The sequence below is a fragment of the Lithobates pipiens genome, unplaced genomic scaffold (assembly GCF_037356315.1).
Source record: "Lithobates pipiens isolate NorthernLeopardFrog02 unplaced genomic scaffold, aLitPip1_a1.2 Scaffold_13, whole genome shotgun sequence".
NCBI lineage: Eukaryota > Metazoa > Chordata > Amphibia > Anura > Ranidae > Lithobates > Lithobates pipiens.
In genome coordinates this window covers 457,283,023-457,309,397 of record NW_027507718.1, presented here as the reverse complement: position 1 = coordinate 457,309,397, position 26,375 = coordinate 457,283,023, and the positions used below count along the sequence as shown (strand labels likewise).

General features: G+C 42.3%; 1 protein-coding gene across 1 annotated transcript in view; it reads right to left on the bottom strand.

Annotated features, from left to right (window-relative positions):
* Positions 1–541: 541 nt before the first annotated feature.
* Positions 542–26,375, bottom strand: part of NSG1 (neuronal vesicle trafficking associated 1) — a 186,336-nt gene continuing 160,502 nt past the window's right edge. The window contains exon 5 of the mRNA XM_077477793.1: positions 542–5,605. Coding sequence (XP_077333919.1) covers positions 5,405–5,605 — 201 coding nt within the window. The 3' untranslated portion in view covers positions 542–5,404. The remainder of the gene's footprint in view (positions 5,606–26,375) is intronic.

Here is a 26,375-nt window from a genome sequence, read left to right as displayed (position 1 = left end):
CCTCATCTCGTGCAAGTGCCATACAACATTAAACTTTTCCCAAGCTCTAACGGGATAAAAAGTATTTTTTTTTGTTTTGTTTTTTTAAATGGCAAATACTTTTAACTTGCTATACGGCTTATGCGTGAGATGAAGTAGGAGACGACATGCACTTTAGTGCACACATGCACAACCTTAAAGTGGAAGTAAACTCCCCTATCGTTTTCAGCCAAGGAAGCTGCCATCTTTGCCTCTGTTTAATCTTCAACTGCTATGGTGCTGCACATGTGATTCGTTATGACACCAGCAATTGGATGGTTTAATAGTTTGGCTGAGAGCACAGCCAATGTGCAATTAGCATTCCCGGCATGCCTTTTTTTTTAACTGTTTAAATTGATGGGTTTACTTCCACTTTAAGCACAAAGACAGGGCCTGTTGAAAGAGTAATGTAGAACATAACCTAGCCTGCTGAGTGTTTGAGGTTCCGTTTTATGCATTTGTCTTGAGCTAGGCTTTGAAAGTAAAGTGTTTTTAGTAAAATAATTGAAAATGGTTGAGTAGGTTTATTTTTCACATTTTATTTAATAATAAAGAATAGAACAATCAAAGTGTTCACTGGTAATTCAAGAAAGAAACATTCAGTCAGCATGAGATTAAAATAATAGCAAACATACATGTAATTTCCCTAAAACGCTACTGTTTGGCGTCATGTGTACAAGGGGTGAAAAGGCAATCGGAGTGACATTGTCGTGTAATACACAATTGATCAACAAGCTATTCACATACAGAAGTGTGAGTTCCAATCCTCATCTACTATGCAAGGTGAGATAAGTGTTTCACCCATTCACAGAGTGAAATATGTTTACCTAAGTTTAGAAGGTGAAAAGTGTTCTCTATAAACCCTACTGTATACATGATTAGTGCTGCAATGTAATGAGTAAAAGGAGTTCTTGTTGAAAGTGCAATTCGGAAAAGATTGACATTTAGACCATGAGCTGTATACAGCAGTACGCAGCCTACCTACCTCCTTTTAATATTTTCTGCCTCTGTTTCTGTAGTGTTCCGGATCACTCAATCTCCATTAGCCAATATTCTAGCATTCTGGGGACACCATATTTTTTTCTTTAGCCTGCTTTTCTGGCAGGGAATTCTCAGCCCTGCCCACCATGGTGTACTGTGAGCTAGAACGATAGGCACATGTCGTAATCGTAACTCTGCACCTTCCACTATCTCTTCTTGGGCATTCCTCTTTGCTCCCACCACTAGCTTTTGGCTTCCCTTGGGCTGTCTGAGTCCACCCCTGCACTGTTCCTAACCCTGATTATCCCTGTATGCGTTAGTCAAGAGACCAGGAGCCTGCTAATTTCTAGTTGGCCATGTAATGTTATCTTGGAATAAACCAAATTGTTTTGTAACCTGTGTGGTCCTTGTTGTCTATAAGCATGTGACTGCACTTCCTCTCCCACTCTTTTCCTCCTCTAGAATAGCAAACCTGGTTTATGTTGTTGAATGTGTGCATACCTGACAGTTAAGTTATTCAAAAAGCAGTACAAAGAGATGCATTAAAGTGCTGTAATCCATTGCAACCAGATTTTTGATTTATCCTAACTGGCCACTTTGAGTTCCAATATTTTGCCTAATTAAATAAGCCCACAAGAGCCTAAGGAGGAGATATATCCATACAAATTACCAAAATCTTACAGCACAATGTGAGAGGGGTAATGAGAGTCTAAAGTGGAGTTCGCTTGTAAAGGAGGCCTATCAGGAGACCCCAGTGCCCAGAATCGGGGGGGGGGGGGGGGTTGGTGTTGAATTACTTGGGCTATGACCCATTTCTGAGTGGATGGAGGCTTTGAGCAGCCCACAGGCAAGAGAAGAAAATAAGCGAGTGGATGGAACCACTGTATCTTGAATGCAGGATGCTCATTGTTGCTGCACACAAGGGTCTGATGGTGGCTAAAATTTCAAAATAAATAGACCCCCCACCCCTTTAAAAGAAAATACATCACTTAGGAAAATGCTCCTTTTGTTGTGATATACAGTATTAAGCGAGATAATTAAGCTTTTTATCTATGGTTTTACCTTTTAGTTTTGAGGAACATGCAAAAAAGTCAATCAAAATCTGTTACACTGTCCCATCAAAAAAAATTGATTTGTGTATGTATGTATGTATCGGTTTCTGACCCCCAAAACAAATTTCACACATACAGAAAATTGCAAATCGCAAAGCTCCAACTGAAACTTCTTAACCACCAGTAATCCTTAAAACCCAGAGTCACCTTTTAAACGATTTACCGTACTTAAACCAAAACCAGCGACACATCATTTTTTATTTTTTTTTGTCATCTATTAGCACAAGCACCACTCACAGAAAATTTTTCCTGCTACTACGACAAACAAAAGTATAAAAACATCCAAAAATATCCCAAGTTTTACATTCCAAGGTTGGGTTTGTATCTGTTATTGCAAACGTGGGAATATAGATTTGCACCCATATTTAGGCTACATCGAAGGGTTCCTCTGCCACAGCAGAAAATGGCGTCTGGCTGTAGTTTGCTTAAATGGAACTGGTTTTAATACATTGGAATTGATTTACTACAGAAGTATAGGCTGTTCATTTCAGAAAGTGAAGGCCAGACTTCCAAGTTGCCGCAATGCATATAAAATTAATTTTGAATGGCACCCCCCCAACGCAATAAGGCAGTGCACCTGCTTTTTAGTGCTGCACAATGCACTGCAACACATGGTGTTGTAATAGAAAAAGGGTCGTGCATTCGTATTATGTGCATCAATGCGTAAATGGGCCCTTAACTTGGTGAATGAGGTGAAGCTGTGCTGGCTTCACTCATCCTATCATGTACAAGCAATCCTGTTGTGTTTTTTTTTTCCTTGTACGGGACTGGGTATTCAAAGTTCAAAATAAAAACAAAGACAGCTTCACATCATTCCCTAAGCTAAGTAAAAAGTCACTTTGCAAAGTGAGCATGACTTGCTCAATTAGTAAATCAATTGGGTGAATCAGGCTATTCTGATTTCCCATGGTTAGGTTTCATGCTCCTTACACACGATTGGAAATTCCGCCAGCAAAAGTCCAATGTGAGCTTTTGGTCAGAAATTCTGACCGTGTGTATGCTCCATTGGACTTTTGCTGGCAGAATTCCCGTTGTATAATTCCGTTGTAGTGTTGTACGTCACTGCGTTCTTGACGGTCGGAAGTTCTGAGAATTTTGTGTGACCGTGTGTATGCAAGCCAAGCTTGAGCGGAATTACGTTGGAAAAAACATCCAAGATTTTTCTGACAGAAATGCCACTCGTGTGTACGGGGCATTAGGCTGGGTTCCAATTTTCAGCTCCAATGTAGCCAGTTTCAGCTCCAATGAAGCTAGTATATGGGGTTAGAACAAGTTTGGGGCAGTGATGTGTTTCATGTGTATGTAATGCCAAACCTTTTTTTTTTTTTGCATTTTATATAGAATATGGGAGGGTTGGAACTTCTGTCAGGTTTGTATTGCTGTCTGTGTCCCCAATCAAGAGAATCACCTACAAAATTTTTGAGTTGTCACAAGGAGGTGAGTGGAAGTCTTCCAATGGGAAACTTGTTCTGATGACAAATGTCTCAGGCAGGCCATAGATTATGCAATTTTCTTTCCTTCAGCCATGGGTTTAAGGAAACAAAATTGCTTGATTCCCCCAGCAGCACAGTCAGTGTTGATGGGGAATAAATCCCACTGCGCTATTGTATTGTGACAGCGGGAGGTTTCCCAGCCAACAGAATACAATCACTCTCAGCAGCTATAGTTGCTGGCACTGATCAAATAGAAAAAAAACTGACAGGCTGGTTGTACTGAAGTCGATCTATCATTTAGGCTAAACCCAATGAATTTTGATCCATCTATGGCAGGGGTGCTCAACCTATGGCCCTTGACGTCAAACTGAATGCAGGAGTATTGTTGTGATTTACGAAAGTGCACCACACCTGCAAGATATAATAGAAGTCTATAGTAAAAAGCAGCTAAGCCGCCGGTGCGCTGCGCTGCATTTGCAGTGTGTGTGTAAACCACAGCCTAAAGCCTGGTACACAATAAAAGTCTTTTTTTCGTTCAACCCAGCAGGGCTGAAAAAAAACTGACAGCTTGGGAGGAGCTGCTGTAGTAACAATCCAATGTTAGTACAGCAATCTCCCCTACTGTGCTATTTGTGTTCTGACAGTAGGATGCCCTCTCCCCAAGAACACTCCAGTCAGCGCTCTCAGCCATTCGCTCAGAGCACTGACCAGGAGCTGATCGGCTGACTTTTTCCGGTGTGCCCCTTTGACAGAAGACGGTAGCTGGTCTGTCTGACTGGCTGCAGTACACACAGCTGCCCAACATTCGGCCTGTTTATACTAGGCTTTAGAGGGGGCTCAGGGCAGTAGGTGGAATATTTACATTCATGTTTTGCGTCATGCTCCAGGGGGCCTGTACAGCCTCCCTGTCACATTCTGTTTTACACTTGGACAGGAGGGCTGGCATATACAGGAATTAATCCTCTCCATTTTTCTCCTGAAACTGCTGAAAGCCATTCCATTTTATTGTGGCCTGTGACTGGTTACCAAATCACTTAAGTGGCTCTTGCTCTTCAAAGGTTGAGCACCCCTGGCCCATGGCTGGCTTAAGAGCAGATTTCTCCTCCCTTTGTAGAGATCTTCTCTTGATTTGTGCTGCATTTCTGAAACAACGTGAAAGGACATCTTCTAGATGCTTCACAAACAGCAATAAAGAAGCCTGGCATGGGTTTTAACCATTCCATACTTTCTCCAAAGCTGAGAAAAAAAGGTTTGCATATATATATATATATATATATATATATATATATATATATATATATATATATATATAATTTTTGTATTTTATTTTTTTAACAGGGTTGTTAGTTCCACCTTAAACAAAAAAGCTAAGCCGCCATCTCTAAGCAAAGTGAGACAATAATGTTGTACTTGTTTGGTCCTCTAAGACTGTCACGCCAGCCTACTTAATGGAAAAAATATACATCAAATTAACTTGCGCCTTGTTGACTTTTTTTTCTCCACTAAACTTTTTTTTTTTTAAACCTGGTTTCAATCAAATTATCCACATTGTTTAAAATAATTGATACAAAAAAGAGATATTAAGCAAGCCTTCCATGTTATGAAGTTATTTGTTAGCTAGGTCTGATTTACCAGCTATTGATGTTCCATTAATAATCTGTACAAGTATGTATGCACAGCGATACCAGGAAACAGAAGCGCACTTTTTTGTTTCAAACATAATACAAGTAATTTCTAAATGAACCTTAACTACTTGACTGCCAGAGCAACAGAGAAGTGAATCATGTTTTTATTTTTTTTTTATTTTTTTTTAAGTTCCTTTTTTAGTTCCCTTTACGTGGAGAGAATTTAGCTTGGTAGCTAAGCAGACTTTTGGGAAGCTTCTGTCTCCTGCTCAGATAGCTTCTCCTCCGACAGAACCGTCATCCATGGTGATACAGAGCGTGTGATGGTCTGCTTGGCCAGGTTGTAGTGATTTATGACTGTGTAGAACTTCCCCTGAGTGCTGGGGTCCTGTTCAGTGTAGTAGTTGTCCAGGGCTGCAGGTATGCATCGATTGTTCTGTAGAGGGATAAAAAGAGATCAGTTAGTACTTTGAAGATATGTTGTCTGTTTGGTTTCTCAGGGGAAGAATGTCAGGAACCTATACTCTTGTGTAAATCCAACTATCTGTAAAGTTTTTTTTCTGTTAAGAGATATTAAAATACAATACATACAATATAATCATTTTTGTTAAGTTTGATGTCTGAACCCTCCTTTAAAAAACCTTTTGTTGAAGACTAGTTGCTGGGAAATTGCACAACCTCTGAGGGCTCATTTTATAAAATGGAGAACATTATCAACAACTTGTTTGCCACTTAACTGGTATGTGCCATGTTCTCTGTTTAGAAACTTATACAACCATTTAAAAAAAGCGGGTCTCTGTTTTGCTACACATGTTCTGGAAGTGGATGGAAGGGGGGGAAGGACCTGCAAGATTACTTTCTCTGGAAAACCAACTGTACCAGGTGCAACACAGAAAAGACAGCATGAGCTCAGAGATAAATTGTTGGTTAAAGTCTTGGTGCAAGAAGGATAGATTTTTAATTGGGGTACAACTTATGTTAAGGGTGGTTTTCCCCTGAATGGAAAGGGGTCTGCGTGCTTCTAAGAAGTTACAAGAAGATAATAACCACTTCAGCTCTGGAAAATTTTACCCTCTAATGACCAGGCCATTTGTTGCTATTTGCCACTTTGCTACTTTAACTGGCGATTGCACGGTCATGAAATGCTGTATGAAATATGAATATTTCTTTTCACAAAAATAGAGCTTTCTTTTGGTGGTATTTGATCACCACTGGGTGGAAAGCTTGAAAAATATATATATATTTTTTTTTTAACTTTCTGCTATAAAACATCCAATAAAAATAATTGTCATAAATTGTGGCCAAAATGTATTCTGCTACATGTTTTTGATTTAAAAAAATCCAAATAAGTGTTTGGTTTGCATGAAAGTTATAGCGCCTACAAACTATGTTATATACATGTATCTTTAATACTACTAATGGTGGTGATCAGAGACTTATAGGGCATGGTCAATCTGACACTGACGCTGGGGGGAACTAAATGCCATTGACATCACCAATGACAAATACAGTGATCAGTAATGATATTTTACACTGTCATTGTACTAATGAGGCTGGCTGGGAATGGGTTAACATCTAAAGTGATCAAGGGGTTAAATATAAGTCTATTTGTAATGTGCGTACAGTGTGTTGCTTTTACTAACTTATCTCTCAGTTTCTAAAACTGACAGATCGATCCCTTCCTACAGATCCGTATTGTTTACCAACACAAGAGCGCTGGGCTGTGATTGCACACAGCCGATCGCGGCCATGAATCATTGGCTGGGACTTGCTGACAGGCTCCCACTGTGTACAATCACAATGGGAGCCAGGTAGGGTCACACACTCTAGATCCAGAAGTAGGCAGCGACGTACGGGTACAATGCTTTGCCTACAACAGCCGCTCGGCTGCAGTACATTTGGGGTGGGCAATCAGCAAGCGGATAAACTAGGTTGGCGAAGGAAGGAATGTCAGAAAAGGCCAGACACTACTGCAGGGTCAAATGGCAAAAGATGGTATAACCCAAAGTTCAGTTTTGATATAAGATTTAACATTTTTATTAATTATAAAGCACTTAGGATTAAAAGTACCATTTCTGAGTATGCAGATGACAAATCTATGTGATGGAATTAAGTCCTTACAGGAGGTCTCTGACTTGCAAGCCAACCTGCCCTGGATGCAGTGGTGGAGTGGACAAATGCATATGGCACATCAGGTTTTATATTGATGTATGAAATAATAAGCACTTTGGGGGGCTCAAATAAATGCATCACACAATCTAGGAGTGGTAAAGTTAAAGTGGTTGTATATTCATTTTTATGACTTTTACCTACAGGAAAGCCTATAATAAGGCTGACCTGTAGGTAAAAAAAAAATCTCCTAAACCTGTATGGTTTAGGAGATATTCCCCTCGCAATGCGCCGCTGACTGCAGCGGCGCAAGCGCACAGGGGATTCTCGGCTGAAAGTCCAGCAGACGCCGGACCCTGCCGGAAAGAAATCTCCCGTGCGCATGCACGGGAGTGACGGAGCTGCGTTACCCGGAAGAGATGCAGAGGGAACATGACGGCTCCCTCAGCGTAGATCAGGGCCTTGTTCTAAGGTAAGTATTTCATAATGAGCTAGTATGCGGTGCATACTAGTTCATTATGCCTTTTCCTTTGCAGGTCAGGAAAAAAAAAACTTCAGCAGTTATACAACCGCTTTAAGTGAATCAATGATCAAGAAAGATTTGCGTGTTCTGGGAACCACTTAAGACCCTAATTTGAAGCTCCCAGAGTGAGCAAGACCCTTTCTTGTAATAAAAATGATATGGCCTCCTAGTGGGAAAAAAAATCAGTATGTATGCAGACGATACGTTACTTTATTTAGAAGATTAAAACCCTTCTTTACTAACCACCCTAAAAATCATTGATCAATATTCTCTGGACTCAAAATAAATTGGGAGAAATCCCAAATCCTACCTATGGACAGTTTCCCTTAAAACATTTGATAGGTGGAAAGCAGAATTTACACTGCCCAAACATATGTTCTTCAGGTACTTACAAGTCCGTCACGCCCTGCAGACTCAATTTACCTCAATATTTCCACAGTCAGTCCCTGTGACAGTGGGGTCACTTTGGACACAGGGTGAATAAAAGAAACCCCCGATATGGTCTGTGATAGCCATATTCAAGGCTGTATAATACATTGTATACTGTATGTGGGGGTTAAGTGTCATTGTTGTGAGGAATTAAGTTGTTTTGCATTTCTATTGTTCATTTAAGTCTATCCTTGTGTGTAGTGTAAAGTGCCAGACAGACTGGCTGCTAACCCTTTGTGAAAAGATGTGTATTGGGTGGGATCGTTTGAAGCATAGCAGACGTCTTGGGATGTGTGGGTGGAGCTGGGCTCTTGTTCATGTTAAAGCATGTGCCTGGAATTGTGTATAAAAATACAATGTTGGTTTTTAATAAAAGTAATTTCTACTACAGCAGAGACAGAGTGCGTCTCGTCTTTTTGCCAGAGGGATCGGCTCCTATAGGAAAGGGTCGTTTAACTGTGGATATTGGTACCGATTGGATGTGTGTCTCGGAGAGGGAATATCGCAAACGGCGTTAACCCCCTTTATATTAGGGGAGCCGTTACATTGGTGGCAGCAGCGGGATCTTCCCTCCAGTTACTGGGACACTTCAAACCACCACAGTAAATGACCAGCTATGCAACCTGCAGGAAAGCCGCACTGAAAGACTTACTTGAGAGCCGTGGAGGGACCAGTGGGACAAAGAACAAGGCCACCTTGATCAGGGAACTAACCGAGATGGATCAGAGGGATGGTGATGCAGGACCCCGGTCAGTTGAAGACTTGTTTCAGCAACGAGTTCGACAGCGGGTGGCATTATATGGTGCTAGCCCATCAGAGACCGCCATACAGAATGCCATTAGAGACATCCAGCTGCAGGATGAGCGACAGGAGAGAGAACTAGAGCGGCAACATGAACAGAGAATGGCAGAAATACGGCAATCGGAGACAACACTTAAAGATGCAGCGCCTGTCCGTAAGTTGCCCTTTCGGGCGTTCAAACTATTTAAGGAGGGAGAGGAGGAAATTGAAGCATTCCTGCAGGACTTTGAGAGACTATGCCAGATACATGAAGTACTGCCCCAAGATTGGGTCGTCTTACTGGCAAGTAATTTAACTGGCAGAGCGGCGGATGCGTATCGGGCCCTGGAGGATGAGGACGCTAAAGACTATGATCGGGTAAAAGAAGCTCTGCTAGCCCGATTTGCCATTACACCCGAAGCCAGCCGGATTAAGTTTCGAGAATCTCGGAAACAAACCCACATAACATACGTGGAGTGGGCACATCGTCTGCAGCGAGACCTTAAGGGCTGGATCCAGGGAAGCCACGCTCATACCATAGAAGACATCACCCAACTAGTACTCTTAGAACAGTTCTTTAACCACACCCCTCCGGTACTACGGGATTGGGTACGAGATAAGCAACCACGGACTGTACAGCAAGCGGCTACTTTGGCCGATGAATATCTGGACTCTCGAAGGTCAGGCGGAAGCGAGCGCTATCCACCATCTCGGCCCAGTTTATCAGCCTCTAACACAGCTTCAGCACCAACCCCAGCGGCCACTTATCCTCAGCAGCCCAGGTTCAACGCCCAGGACTATGCACAACCCATCAGGTGTTTCGGATGTAAACAACTAGGGCACAAAAAGCCAGACTGTCCATTAAATCCAGCCATCCAGTCCCAGTCATGGAGACAACCAGCAAGGGGGAGCCCCCGCACACCCATGCCTGCGGCCCACTGCGTTGAGGGGGAAGAACATTGGGGCGTCCTGCACAAGGCTGATCCAATACAAGCAGCTAACCGGGACAACAGGCAACAACACAGGCAGACGGTCCGGGTTAATGGAACGGTAGCCAATGGCTTACGTGATAGCGGCGCTACCATGACCCTACTACGGAAGAACCTCATCCCAGAGAGCCAACACACCGGAGACACTGTAGCCGTAAGAGTAGCGGGAGGTACCATCTTCCGGCTACCCGTGGCCCGTGTTCACCTGGATTGGGGGGTTGGTTCGGGACACGTGAATGTGGGGGTGATGAAGGACTTGCCTGCGGATGTACTACTGGGGAATGATTTGGCCCCCCTGTTTTCTGCTTACACCCCGATGGGCCCCGATGAAGTCAACCCTGTGACTACCCGTGCACAGACACGTACTGCTGGAACCGGCCCACTTGCTGCAGAGACCCAGGTGAGACTATCCTCCCCGACACGTACCTTAGATCAGGCGCGCCTAGGCTGGGATACCCCAGAAGCATTCAGGAGGGAAACTCGGGAGGACCCGACCTTACACAAGTATAGGGCTAAGGCAGATACTCAGGAAAGGGGAATAGATGGGGAGCTGTTTGAATGGGATGGGGATAGACTGTATAGGATCCCTAAGCCATCTCAGAGAAGTAAGGCCCCTTCGCAGAAACGACAGCTGGTGGTACCTAAGAAATACCAGCTGGAGATTCTGCGAATCGGGCATGATGTGCCACTAGCGGGACATCTAGGGTTCCGTCGCACGGCCCATAGGATCACACAGAATTTCTTCTGGCCCAATTTTAGCCAGGATGTGCGACAATACTGCAAAACGTGTGACACATGTCAACGGATAGGGAAGAGGGGGGACCACCCTAAGGCTAAACTCATGTCCATGCCTATTATTGGGGAGCCCTTTTACCGCATAGCCGTTGACATTGTGGGTCCCCTTGCCCGGCCTAGTCCATCCGGAAAGAAGTATATTCTCACCGTGGTGGACTACGCCACCCGTTACCCAGAGGCAGTAGCTATGTCCAACATTGAAGCAGAGACAGTAGCTGATGCCCTGGTTAAGATTTTTACCAGAGTGGGGTTCCCTAAAGAGATTCTCTCTGACCAGGGAACCCAGTTTACCGCGGTACTCACCCGGCAGTTGTGGAAGGTGTGCAATATTAAGCCCTTACTGAGCTCCCCCTACCACCCCCAGACTAATGGTCTCTGCGAACGCTTTAACGGGACCCTCAAGCAAATGCTGAGGACCTTTTCGGACTCTTGCAGAGACTGGGAGAGATTCCTGCCTCACCTGTTATTTGCGTACAGAGAGGTACCCCAGGAATCTACTGGGTTCTCGCCCTTCGAGTTACTCTATGGGAGAAGGGTCCGCGGACCCCTCGATCTCATCAGAGGACACTGGGAGGGAGAGACAGAGCAAGAAGGGACCCCCATAGTACCCTATGTTCTGGAACTCAGGGACCACATGGAGCAATTGTCTCTGATGGTAAGAGAGAATCTCCAGGCGGCCCAGGGAAGACAGAAGAGATGGTACGACCGGGGGGCCCGAAAGCGGGTCTTCCAGGTTGGGCAGAAGGTCTTAGTGCTCAAGCCTGTGAAGACTGACAAGATGCAGGCATCTTGGCAGGGCCCGTATAAAGTAGTAGCCCAGGTATGTGATACTACCTATGTCATTGCCAGCTGTGCAGATGAAAGAATCCAGCGAACCTTTCATGTGAACATGCTGAAGGAGTATCAGGAACGGCAGGAGGATGTTGCGGCAGTATGTGCCCCTGCTGCGGACGACTCAGAAGGTTTACCCCTCCCTGACTTACTAGAGAGAGAGCCCCAGACCGACCTCATTAGCCTTGTACAGCTAGGAGACCGGTTAAGCCCCACAAAGAAGGAACAGGCTAAGCGGCTTCTGTGGGAGAAACAGGCGACGTTCTCCCAAAGACCGGGCTATACGACCTTGGCTGTACATAAGGTAGAGACCCCTGGACAAGCACCCCTCCGCCAGTCCCCCTACCAAATCCCTGAAGCAGTCCGAGAGGAAATGCGGAAGGAGATACAGGAGATGATTCAGTTAGGAGTCATTGAGCCTTCTGACAGCCCTTGGGCCTCGCCTGTAGTCCTGGTGCCTAAGAAAGACGGGACTACCCGGTTCTGCGTGGACTACAGGCGACTCAACGAGAAGACCACCACCGATGCCTACCCGATGCCCAGGGTAGACGAACTACTAGATTGTATAGCCAGGGGACGTTATTTAACTACAATAGACCTGTGTAAAGGTTATTGGCAGATCCCCCTGGCCGAGGATGCTATCCCCAAGTCGGCATTTGTTACCCCATTTGGCCTGTACCAGTCTAAGGTCATGCCATTTGGAATGAAAAATGCCCCGGCGACCTTCCAACGTATGGTGGATAGGCTCCTCGATGGCTTCCAGGATTTTGCATGTGCATATCTGGATGACATTGCGATCTACAGTGGGTCTTGGGAGGAGCACCTGGTTCACGTAGGAGTGGTTCTGGACAAAATTCGGGCTGCAGGCCTGACCTTGAAACCAGACAAGTGCCATCTAGGGATGGCGGAGGTGCAGTACCTGGGACACCGAGTGGGGTGTGGGAACCAGCGACCCGAGCCAGCCAAGGTAGAGGCAGTAGCTAACTGGCCCACGCCCCGTACTAAGACCCAGGTATTGGCCTTCTTGGGAACTGCAGGGTACTACCGACGTTTTGTCCCTAATTATAGTGCTATCGCCAAACCCCTGACTGACCTGACGAAAAAGAATTTACCTAGGCAAGTCCTCTGGTCTCCAGCTTGTGAATCCGCGTTTCTAGCCCTCAAGCAAGCACTTGTAAATGCCCCTGTCTTGGCTGCCCCAGTACCTAACAAACGTTTTCTTGTCCACACGGATGCTTCCATGTTTGGACTGGGGGCGGTGCTGAGCCAAGTTGGGGAGGATGGAGGAGAACACCCTGTCGCATACCTGAGTAGAAAACTATTACCCCGGGAAGTGAGCTATGCGGCAGTGGAGAAGGAGTGTTTGGCCCTGGTCTGGGCCCTTAAAAAGCTGAACCCTTACTTATACGGACAGGAATTTTCACTGGTCACCGACCACAACCCATTGGTCTGGCTTAACCGGGTCTCCGGAGATAATGGCAGGTTGTTGCGGTGGAGCTTAGCCCTACAACCTTACAACTTCACCATCAGCTACCGACCCGGTAAGCAAAATGGCAATGCGGATGGGTTGTCCCGGCAAACCGACGCCCTCCCGGGCTCCTAGTGCAATGTTGATGGGTTATCCAGTATTGGAAGAATGGACCCATGGACTAACTGCGGAGTCAACCCGTCTGGGGTCCCCTCCTCTGTTAGTCTCCTGCCGAAAGGGGAGATGTGTGACAGTGGGGTCACTTTGGACACAGGGTGAATAAAAGAAACCCCCGATATGGTCTGTGATAGCCATATTCAAGGCTGTTTAATACATTGTATACTGTATGTGGGGGTTAAGTGTCATTGTTGTGAGGAATTAAGTTGTTTTACATTTCTATTGTTCATTTAAGTCTATCCTTGTGTGTAGTGTAAAGTGCCAGACAGACTGGCTGCTAACCCTTTGTGAAAAGATGTGTATTGGGTGGGATCGTTTGAAGCATAGCAGACGTCTTGGGATGTGTGGGTGGAGCTGGGCTCTTGTTCATGTTAAAGCATGTGCCTGGAATTGTGTATAAAAATACAATGTTGGTTTTTAATAAAAGTCATTCCTACTACAGCAGAGACAGAGTGCGTCTCGTCTTTTTGCCAGAGGGATCGGCTCCTATAGGAAAGGGTTGTTTAACTGTGGATATTGGTACCGATTGGATGTGTGTCTCGGAGAGGGAACATCGCAAACGGCGTTAACCCCCTTTATATTAGGGGAGCCGTTACAGTCCCCAATTCCATAATGGAAGTGGTTAAGGGCCCGGAATCCCATGAATTGATATCTACAGTGCATCCGAAGAGTATTCAAAGTGCTTCACTTTTTTCCACATTTTGTTATGTAATAGTCTTTTTATAAAATGGATTACATTTATTATTTTCCTCGAAATTCTACAAACAATAACCCAATGTGAAAGATGTTTTTTTTTTAAATTGTTACAAATGTATTCAAAATAAAAACGATAAAAAAAATCGCATGTACATCTCACATTCACAGCCTTTGCTCAATACTTTGTTGAAGCACCTTTGGCACCAATTACAGCCTCAAGTGTTTGAGTATGATGCTACAAGCTTGGCACACCTATTTTTGGGCAGTTTCTCCCATTCTTCTTTGCAGGATCCCTCAAGCTCCATCAGGTTGGATAGGGAGTGTCGGTGAACAGCCATTTTCGGGTCTATCCAGAGATATTCAATTGGTTTCCAGTCTGGGCTCTGGCTGGATCACTTAAGAACATTCACAGAGTTGTCCCAGAGCCACTCCTTTGTTATCTTGGCTGTGTGCTTAGGATAGTTGTCATGTTGGAAGAGGAACCTTCGCCCCAGTCTGAGGTCTAGAGCACTCTGGAACAGGTTTTCATCAAGGATGTCTCTGTACATTGCTGCATTCATCTTTTCCTCAATCCTGACTAGTCTCCCATGTCCTGCCAATGAAAAACATCCCCACAGCATGATGCTGCCACCACCATGCTTCAATGTAGGGATGGTATTGGCCAGGTGATGAGCAATGCCTGGTTACCTCCACACATGACGCTTGACTTTCAGGCTGAAGAGTTTAACCTCTGTTTCATCAGACCAGAGAATGTTTCTCATGGTCTGAGAGTCCTTCAGGTGCCTTTTTGCAAACTCCAGGTGGGCTGTCATGGCAAAGGCTGTGAATACTTATGTACAGGTGATTTTTTTTCATCTTTTATTTTTAATAAATTTGCAAAGATTTCAAACAAACTTCTTTTGCATTGTCATAAGGAAATATTTTTTTCGAATTTTGAGGAAAATAATGAATTTAATCAATTTTGGAATAAGGCTGTAACATAACAAAATGTTTAAAAAGTGAAGTGCTGTGAATACTTTCCTGGTGCACTGTATATTTTATGACATGTTACTTCTTCCCTTCTCATCCCAGTTAGCTTATGGGATTAAGTCATGGTGGGAAGCAGATGCAGGTGCAATAGATGTCAAGTAGGCTTGTGCAATTCGTTTCGTAACTAATCGAAATTCGGCCGAATTTTGCATCATTCGGATGCATCCGAATAAAAAAATAACGAATAACAACGAATACGAAAGAAATATAACTAATGGATTCGAATGAATTCGGTAATTCTTTAAAGATCTAATGAAACAAAAGGTCAGCTCAAAGTAAATCTTATAGTCCAATCAGGTAATTAATTTTGTGTCGGAGGATGGATTACTGGCAAAGTGCATTCCTGAGAACTGAGTTAGAAGGGTGTTGTATTGTATTTGAGCTGAGGAAGAAGAGACGTTGTCATTGTGTGTGTTAAAAGATTCAATAAACAAACGACTTTCCAAACTACGAATCATTATCACGAATGTCTATACATACATAAATAGCGAATTTCAACGAATACGAACAAATGAATTAGACACTCTAGGAATAATAACGAATTATCAGAAAACGTATTAATGTAACATAACGAATATAACAGAATGAAATTATGTATTTTACGAATGACAACGAACCGAAACTAAACAAAATTTTCCGTTGTGCACAAGTCTAATGTCAAGGAATGGCTAGCTATCGGATTGCTTAAGCCAACTATATATTTTACGTTGATCTTTTCTTACACCCCTTAAATTGGCCTGATATAAAAGGGGACAAAGTACCACACATCCTAGGTGTTCCCAAGATGCGGGTATGGTCTATCACTTGCTGTGGAACTGTCTGATATTAGAGGGATTCTGGTCACAAGTTATTCAATTCCTCCAAGATACCATGGGTTCCCCATTAACCTTACACCCTAAACAGTGTCTGCTAGGAAGATTTCCTGAACCAGAAGCTTGTTTTCTGCCAGAAAATTGATCGCCAGACAATGGAAGAGATCCTCCTCAATTTACCACCTGGATACTGAAATAAACAATACCTTGACATATAAGATATTCATAGGGGATGCCTATCCAAATATAATAAGATATGGGACCAATGGCTACAAGCATCTGAGACATGTGTCTAAACATAAGGTCTTCTTTGGGAGATCTTACTACTCTTTTATCAATCTCATTTAAGAGTATCTGTTGATAACATTCTACTTTTAGGTTATACATGACATAATATATAACACAATATAATCCCCAGAAGATTGGGACACAATGTTCAATAACTTACGCAAAGCCTCAAAATCCTTGGCAGTTAGAGAAACGGCCTACAAGGTATTGACTAGATGGTATTATACCCCATCCAGACTTCAGGCCATATTTCCGGGGACTTCCGGACTATGATTCAGGAGCTGCCAGCTCCCAGGCACCTTCAAGCATATATTTTGGGACTGCGTACTACTTTCTTCAGTTTTAAAGAAAGTGACTACCATTGCTTCTGCAATATCGGGTGCTCCTCTACAGCTCACAGTCTCAATGTGCCTTCTTGGAGCATCAATCCCAGGTATCTTCCTCAAAGAAGAATGTCTTATACACACTATTTGCATATCTACCCTATGGACTATTGCTCTGCACTGGAAGACGTTCTAAACAGAATGGATGCGATTATGCTAATGGAGAGGATATTGAATACATTCCTTGATAAAATGCACTTGTTCGAGCGAAGATGGGATGCTTGGAAAACCCACAGACATGTTTTACTATCACAAGACTAAATGCCAATCTAGGTTACCAGACCTTGCATAAGTAATAATCTCAGGTATACCTTCCCCCTACTTCTGTAGGGAGAAGGTATACCTTTTTTTTTTTTTTTGATGACTTTCTTGTATGCTTTGGAATTTTTTTGTTCTTAATTTTGATTTCCATAAATGTCCCCAAGACATTCATTTTATGTTATGTACTGTTTTATGACTGCATATTTTCCTTTGCCTCATTAAAAAATGTTTGTAAACATAACACAATATAATATCCTTGTTTCTTTCTTTTATTATTTTTTTGATTTGTACCTTGTCACACACTTGACATACTTGGGAATAAACAGAACCCAAATATATACTGCTATTGTGACTATCTTAGTTACCTTGTATTTTATATACCTACTGTATATTTGACGCCTACTTTAATAAAAGTTACTATTTTAAAGTTAAAAATTATATAGGCTAAAGACAGATATGTAGGGGTCTGGGAAAATTGAAAATTTACTCAACTTAGTGGATCAGGAGAAGCTGAGCTAACGTCAAACATCGATTCATGTGCAAGCAAAAATACTCAGTTTTTTGGGGTGTTGTTTTCTTTGCTTTGCATATGATTGGTTATTCTTTGCATGTGAATTTTTACTTTGCATCACCCAATTCACAATGCTAGGGGAAAATCCACTTAATCCACACAAAGAATTGCAAAACCTAATTTTAAAAGTGCACTTCATAATTTGGCTATTGGTTCACAAAAAGTATATAGCAGAACCAGAGAAATGGTATCGGTAACTAAATGAATAATGGGCATGAAAAACCTCAGCTATGTGGAAATATTGTGTATGTCAGGGTAATATAAAAAAGAAAACATGTGCAGCACTTCACGGACCAAGGAATCCCCCCCCCCCCGTTGCACAAGCCCGCACTGTGCACCATACCCCAGATCACTCACCCTGCGCTGACAGGTGGAGATGGTGGCTTCCTGATTGGCCAGGAGAATCAGTGTGATACTAGGGAATATTCATTTGCTATTGTCACACAACTGGGTGGGCTCGGAGTGCCTCTGGCTCTACTAATGTGGTCCAAAGAAACCCCCCCCCCCCCCCCCCCATTGGAATTTATGCATCCGGCGCCCTGCATGTAGATTAACCACTTCAGCCCCGGACCAATTAACAGCCTAAGGACCAGAGGTCTTTTTACAATTTCTCACTGCACTGCTTTAACTGGTAATTGCGCGGTCATGCAATGTTGTACCCAAACGAAATTTGCGTCCTTTTCTTCCCACAAATAGAGCTTTCTTTTGATGGTATTTGATTGCCTCTGCGATTTTTATTTTTTGCGATATAAATGGAAAAAGACCGAAAATTTTGAGAAAAAAATATATTTTCTACTTTTTGTTATAAGAAAAATCGAATAAACTCAATTTTAGTCATACATTTAGGGCAAAATTTATTCAGCCACATGTCTTTATTAAAAAAAAATGTCAATAAGCATATATTTATTGGTTTGGGCAAAAGTTATAGCGTCTACAAACTAGAGTACATTTTCTGGAATTTGCACAGCTTTTAATTTACGACTGTCTCATTTCTTGAGGTGCTAAAATGGCAGGGCAGTACAAACCCCCCCAAATGACCCCATTTTGCAAAGGAAATTGCTGAGGGGCATGTTGACCCCATTGAATATATTTTTTTTTTGTTGTCCCAAGTGATTGAATGACAAAAAAAAAAAAGTTTACAAAAAGTTGTCACTAAATGATATATTGCTCACACATGCCATAGTTATATGTGGAATTGCACCCCAAAATATATTTTGCTGCTTCTCCTGAGTACGAGGATACCACATATGTGGGACTTTTTGGGAGTCTAGCTGCGTACGGCACCCCGAAAACCAATCACTGCCTTCAGGGTTTCTAAGGGTGCAAATTTTTGATTTCACTCCTCACTACCTATCACAGTTTCGAAGGCCATAAAATGCCAAAATAGCACAAAACCCCCCCAAATGACCCCCATTTTGGAAAGTAGACACCCAAAGCTATTTACTGAGAGGCATGTTGAGTCCATGAAATATTTTATATTTTGCCACAAGTTGCAGGAATATTAATTATTTTTTTTTTTTTGCACAAAGTTGTCACTAAATGATATATTGCTCACACATGCTATGGGCATAAGTCAAATTACACCCCAAAATAAATTCTGCTGCTTCTCCCGAGTACAGGGATACCACATGTGGGGGACTTTTTGGGAGCCTAGCCACTTACGGGACCCCGAAAACCAAGCACTGCCTTCCGGATTTAAATATACAACGCTACCAAAAAAAAACTATTAGCGATCGCAGGGATCAGGCCTGACTCTACGATCGCTGCAGTTATGTGTTTAGTGTTTTGTAGTGACAATGATCGATCGATACTGCACTTGGGTGGGCTGGGCGGAGGGGCAAAACGCAGGTGCTAGCAGGTATCTGGGCTGATCGCGCTAACAATGCGTTTTTTTTGGAACCCTAAACTGCTGGGGACGCTAGTATAGATCTGATCAGATCAGATATTGATCTGTTCAGATTCTATACCACTACAGGAGGTGTATGCTTTGCGCGTGGGTGTTAGCGGTACTGGCACTAACCTAACGCTGCCTGGGGCGAAGCAGACCCTGACCCTAAAACCTAATTGATATCACCCGCCGGGTGATCAAGGGGTTAAACCTTTATTGGGTAATAAATGGTGGGTGCCCTGATGCTATAAAAAGAAAACTAACCAGAGTCACCCGTAACACTTATACGGTGATCACTGGTGAAAGGGTTAACTAGGGGAAATCAGGGGGTTCAAATTTTTATTAGGTAGTATATGGGGGTCCCTGGCGCTATATAAAAATCGGGGGGGGGGGGGGAGTTTGTGTGCCTGTGTATGCCTACATGTTAGTGTAGTGTTGGTGCACACTTACTTTCACTTCTCCTCGCAGTCCGGTCAATAAGACCGCCCAGAGGAGAATGACATCACTTCCTCCCTGCCTGTGTTTACTATACACAGCGGGGGAAGCTTCTCATTCGCCAGGAACGATCGAGAGGGGATGACCAGAAACCAATGGCCATCCCCTCATCCCGGATCGCTCCTGCAGCGAAACGGACCGCCGCATCCAGCAGGAGGGGGTCTGATCGGACCCCCCACCCGCTGGAAGGCAAGCACGTACATGTACGTGCTTGTGCCTGTACATGCCATTGTGATGACGTACATTGGCATGCGGTGGTCCTTAAGTGGTTAAGGAGCCGGATACCTCAATGGGGGGGGGCAGTGCCCCTGCGCCCCTAAAGGACAGGCTGCTACTGCTCCTAAATCTTATGAGTTGACAACACACAGCATTTTTGTAGACTGAGTCTGGTTAGCCCTGCCATGTTTTCTTTTACTAAACTACTAAAACACTCCCCCATTCTATAACATAGACACTAATCATTCTGTAGTCCCAAGATAAGCACTAGGTGGGCCACTTAGACTCCTTGGGATAACACAGGAATTGTGCATATGACACAACTTTGAATTTCTGACAAGTTTGACAGGTATTTTTTTTTTTTGGCTCTTATTGAACAGGTATACCAAAATGCTTTTCATTGGATATTTATCAAACCAAAAGGGAGCAAATAAGAGAAACTCATTGTTGAGGTTTACATACACTTTAACTGCATTTATTTTCCCTTGAGAAGAAGCAGTTTACAAAAGTGGTCCAATTATAAAAGTCAGTGTAATGTTGTTATGTTAACTCTAAGGTCATCGCAACAAAGGCACTCTTTGTGACAAAAGAGGTTTAACCTTTGCATACAGGATTGATTTTTTTTCAACCTTTTTATACAGGATTGATTTTTTTTTTTTTTTTTTTTTTTTACTGTAATGGTTGTAAAAATGTGATAGAACATCAGTTCCTGTGACAGACTATTCAAACTACTGGTGGCATACAGCTGTCAGGGTGCAGCATAGAGAAAGCAAGCAGAAACCCGTTCAGACATCTGCCTCATTATGTCACAGATATACATTCGGCCAACCAGATCAGTTAAAGCATAAAAGCAAAGGGAAGCTGTGAATTCAGAAACCCATCTAATATCACACAGGGTTAAGCACGGCCTATACATATATATATATATATATATATATATATATATATATATATATATATATATATATATATATATATATAAAGCTAGTGATCAAAAAAGAGAGATCAAAGTTTCATTTACATTCGTCTGTTGTTTTCTTTTCATACAGTGAAACACTTTCAAGAAAGGGTTTTTAATCTCTCTCAGGGTTTAATACAAAGCAGGCAGTATAAAGTATTATGTGCTCTGTACAACATTAACTTTGTGTTTTTAAAATAGGCCTAATTAGTACAGAATGTTCTGACATGCTCCTAAAATATCTGAACTAATTAATATCCTACGGTACAAGCAAAGAGGCAGCGCTCTGTTGCTCTGGAGTCTGCTAAAGACATTAGCGATTGCCTAATCTCATGGACCAGTGGGTATGTACCCGCATTGGCTGAGCCTAGCGCCTTCACAGTGAGCCAGCAAGGGAGATTTGGCAGTTTTTTACACATATAATGAAGATGAAAGTCTGAAAGCCGATGCTTCGTATTGTAAAAACCTAGTGCTGTATTCTGCTAATCATACAGATTTTTACTTGTAAACAACAAGTGTCAGAAAATGTCTGGTTACTTTATTTAAAGTGTTCAGATAGCAATCTCTAGAGCCCAATGGAAATCTTCTAGCACCAAAGTTGGGCAGTCTATCATTAAGCCATGATATTCACAGACACGGTTACTAAAGGATAATAGGGGCATATTGATCCAAGAAACTCCTCAAAACTGTTCTTCTGGTGTCTAAAAATGTTTTCTCCCATTTGGCAAATTGTCAGAAATTGCCCAGGGGTTTTGTTTTGCCTTCCAAGAATAAAAATGGCAGAGCCGTAAGGCTGAAGTAGATAAGTGGTTTTGTTAAAAAGGTCTATCTATGTATATGCAGTGAGGGCCGAAAAAGTTTTTGATCCCCTGCTGATTTTGTACATTTGCCCACTGACAAAGAAATGATCAGTCTAAAATTTTAATGGTAGGCTTATTTTAACTGTGAGAGACAGAATAACAACAAAAATATTTGAATGAGTGAAAAAAGTTTTTGATCCCCTATCAATCAGAAAGATTTCTGGCTCCCAGTTGTCTTCTATACAGGTAACGAGCTGAAATTAGGAGCACTCTCTTAAAGGGAGTGCTCCTAGTCTCCACTTGTTACCTGTATAAAATACACCTGTCCGCAGAAGCAATCAATCGGTTTCCAATCTCTCCACCATGGCCAAGACCAAAGAGCTGTCCAAGGATTTCAGGGACAAGATTGTATAACTACACAAGGCTGGAATGGGATACAAGACCATCACTAAGCAGCTTGGTGACAAGATGACAACAGTTGGTGCAATTATACGCAAATGGAAGAAATACAAAATAATTGTCAATCTCCCTTGGTCTGGGACTCCATGCAAGATCTCACCTTGCGGAGTTTCAATGATCAAAAGAATGGTGAGGAATCAGCCCAGAACTACATGGGAAAATCTTGTCAATGCTCTCCAGCAGCTGGGCCCACAGTCGCCAAAAAAACAATTGGTTACACACTATGCCACGAAGGACTGAAATCCTGCATTACCCGTAAGGTCCCCCTGCTCAAGAAAGCACATGCACAGACCTGTCTGAAATCTGCTAATGAACAGCTGAATGATTCAGAGAACTGGGTAAATGTGTTATGGTCAGATGAGACCAAAATTGAGCTCTTTGGCATCAACTCAACTCACCATGTTTGGAGGAGGAGGAATGCTGCCTATGACCCCAAGAACACCATCCCACTGTCAAACATGGAGATGGAAACATTTTGCTTTTGGGGTGTTTTTCTGCTAAAGGGTCAGGACAATTTCACCGCATCAAAGGGACGATGGACAGGGACATGCACTGTCAAATCTTGGGTGAGAACCTCCATCCCTCAGCCAGGGCATTGAAAATGGATCATGGATGGGTATTCCAGCATGACAATGACCCAAAACACATGGCCAAGGCAACAAAGAAGTGGCTTAAGAAGAAGCACATTAAGGTCCTGGAGTGGCCTAGCCAGGCTCCAGACCTTAATCCAATAGAAAATATGTGAAGGGAGCTGAAGGGTTGAGTTACCAAACGTCGGCTTCAAAACCTTAATGGCTTGGAGAGGATCTGCAAAGAGGTGTGGGACAAAATCCATCCTGAGATGTGTGCAAACCTGGTGGCCAACAACAAGAAACGTCTGATCTCTGTGATTGTCAGCACTTGGTGGCAAAACCCTTGTAAAGTCATGTTTTGCAAAAGGGTCAAATACTTATTTCACTCATTAAAATGCAAATCAATTTATAACTTTTTTTGAAATGCGTTTTTCAGGATATTTTTATTGTTATTCTGTCTCTCACTGTTAAAATAAACCTACCGTTAAAATTAGAGACTGATCACTTCTTTGTCAGTGGGCAAATGTACAAAATCAGCAGAAGATCAAATACTTTTTTCCCTCACTGTAATTAAGGCACAACCAAGAAAGCAATGACAAAAAACAGAACCTCAGGCAGACTGCAAGTAAAACTGTATCTCTACAACAAGCTCAATAACTTCCAGTTTGCTTCCTAATCTTTCCAGCCTCTAATATGTTCTCTCCCTTTCTTTCTAATCACAGTGTCCTCTCCATCTCATGCTCACTCTTGCCCTCCCCAATTACTACACTCATCTACTGCTCATTCTAAACCTACACACTGTCACAATCAGAACACAGAGGCATATGCCCTCATATAAATCTTACTCTTATCTCACCCTCTTGCGCCTCCTGATTTATAGGGATGTTTTACCAAATCCTGGTCCCCTATCATCATGAATTAAACCAAATCTTCCCCTCCAAAAATACAGTTCCTTCCTGCAAACAGACCTATTTCATCAAAAGAATATGTGCTCAGACCTTACAGATCCCAGGCCGCGCTACGAAGGCTCAAATGAGATGTAGGCGTAAATAGAAGGACTCACAACCAATGTCGCCAACCCTAAAAGTTACTACCCCCTAAGGGGATGCAACCAGAATCAGAGGAGGTTATTTATAAAAGGGGGTTCGGCGCCACTGTAAATTTGCTCAAATGGGGTGTGTACATAAAATAGAGGTACACCTCCACCATTAGCCTATCACAGAGCCACAAGAGGTGTCATATAGATATCAGATCCTATCCAGAGGAGTGTATATATGAATTACACAGGAGGAGAGAGGGAAGGGAAGTACATATATAACCCCCCTAAAGCTAACTACTACTAATATGCAGAATATAGAAAATAGAGACACACTGCCAACAATATTATACAACAATTCCTGAACACAGCCAATCAGGTATCACAAAAGATGGCTATAAATTAGGCCAAGCTTGACTACGTAGACACAAAACTAGACAACTACGTAAGCAGCGGAAATTAGTAATATGGTAAATAACATATGCATAGCGTGCAGCAGTGATAAATACGTGGTAAATAATAAGATATTAATATGCCACTAAATTGATAAGTGTGTTGAAAAATTAACACAGTGAAGTTAATTGCATGAATAAAAATAAATAAAGTGAAAATACGGTGACCATACAGTGTAATATACCCTCAAATAAATGTGATAATACCAGGAATGTAAATCCATAAAATAGGAGATATTACATAAATAAATATTAAATAAATCAATGTGATAATTATTACCCAAGAAAATGCATATAAATCTCAAAGTTAGCCCCAGATAATCTATTAAGAGCTATAAATGCATTTATAGCTCTTAATAGATTATCTGGAGCTAACTTTGAGATTTATATGCATTTTCTTGGGTAATAATTATCACATTGATTTATTTAATATTTATTTATGTAATATCTCCTATTTTATGGATTTACATTCCTGGTATTATCACATATTTATTTGAGGGTATATTACACTGTATGGTCACTGTATTTTCACTTTATTTATTTTTATTCATGCAATTAACTTCACTGTGTTAATTTTTCAACACACTTATCAATTTAGTGGCATATTAATATCTTATTATTTACCACGTATTTATCACTGCTGCACGCTATGCATATGTTATTTACCATATTACTAATTTCCGCTGCTTACGTAGTTGTCTAGTTTTGTGTCTACGTAGTCAAGCTTGGCCTAATTTATAACCATCTTTTGTGGTACCTGATTGGCTGTGTTCAGGAATTGTTGTATAATATTGTTGGCAGTGTGTCTCTATTTTCTATATTCTGCATATTAGTAGAAGTTAGCTTTAGGGGGGTTATATATGTACTTCCCTTCCCTCTCTCCTCCTGTGTAATTCATATATACACTCCTCTGGATAGGATCTGATATCTATATGACACCTCTTGTGGCTCTGTGATAGGCTAATGGTGGAGGTGTACCTCTATTTTATGTACACACCCCATTTGAGCAAATTTACAGTGGCGCCGAACCCCTTTTTATAAATAACCTCCTCAGACCTATTTCATCACTCTCATCAAACCCCTCTCATCCAGTCCCCACCAATTCTTTTCTACTGTTAACTTTGTACTTGGTCCCCCGCCTACCCCACTTACTAAATTACTTCCCAGTAAACTGCCAATCACTTCTAAAACAAGACTCTTGCAATCTGTGATAAGATCCAGGCTGTCACTGTTTCTCCCCAATAGGGATGGGCTGAACGACCCACTTTTCAGTTCGCACCAGAACTTTCGAACATCACAAAAGTTTGGACCCGAATAACGAACCCTAATGAAGTCTATGGGACCTGAATGTTAAAGATCAAAAGTGCCCATTTTGAAGGCTTATATGCAAGTAATTGGACATACAATGGTTATGGGGGTCTGGGGTTACTGGTGTACTGCCCTGGGGTACATGGATCGATGAAAAAAAAGTTTGTAAAAAACATTTTTAAATGAGTAGTGATTTATTAATGCTTAAAATTAAAGTATAAAAATGAAAAATTCCTTTCAATATAGTGCCTGGGGGTCCCCTTGGTCCACCTGTAAAGTGGCACATCTGTACTGTGTATAGAAGCTGCTGCAGCAATAATTGCATTTATAAAGCCCAAAAAATGAAATTTTCCCTGGAAGCTTTCTTTATTTTGTAAGCAATGGCTTGGGGAGCCAGTCTGTATGATTAGGCCACAATGTAGTGCACTGGGAACAAGATTAGATATTTCTTGGATAAATTCTGGTGTCTCTATCACAGACTTTGAAAAGAAGTAACGGGTGCGCAAAAATTGTTCTTTGGGTGTCGGTGGCGCCTTCACACTGTAACCCTATAGAGGCACTCTTGATGAAAGCAAGAATTGGCCTTGCTGTCAAAAATTGTAATGATATGCACCTGTCATACAGGTGCTGAAAAAATGTTCTTTGGGCGTCTGTGGTGCCTTCATACCGTAACCCAATAGTGGTACTCTTGATAAAAGTAAGAATTGGCATTGCTATCAAAAATTGCAATGATATGCACCTGTCAAACAGGTGCATAAAAACAGTTTGCCAGTAAATGCCCAGTGTCTAAATACAAGCTTGTCAAAGCTGCTGGCTCTACAACTTCTGCCTTTCCACCTAGTGGATTCTGCCCCCTTCCATGAATTTGCAGATTGTGCTGT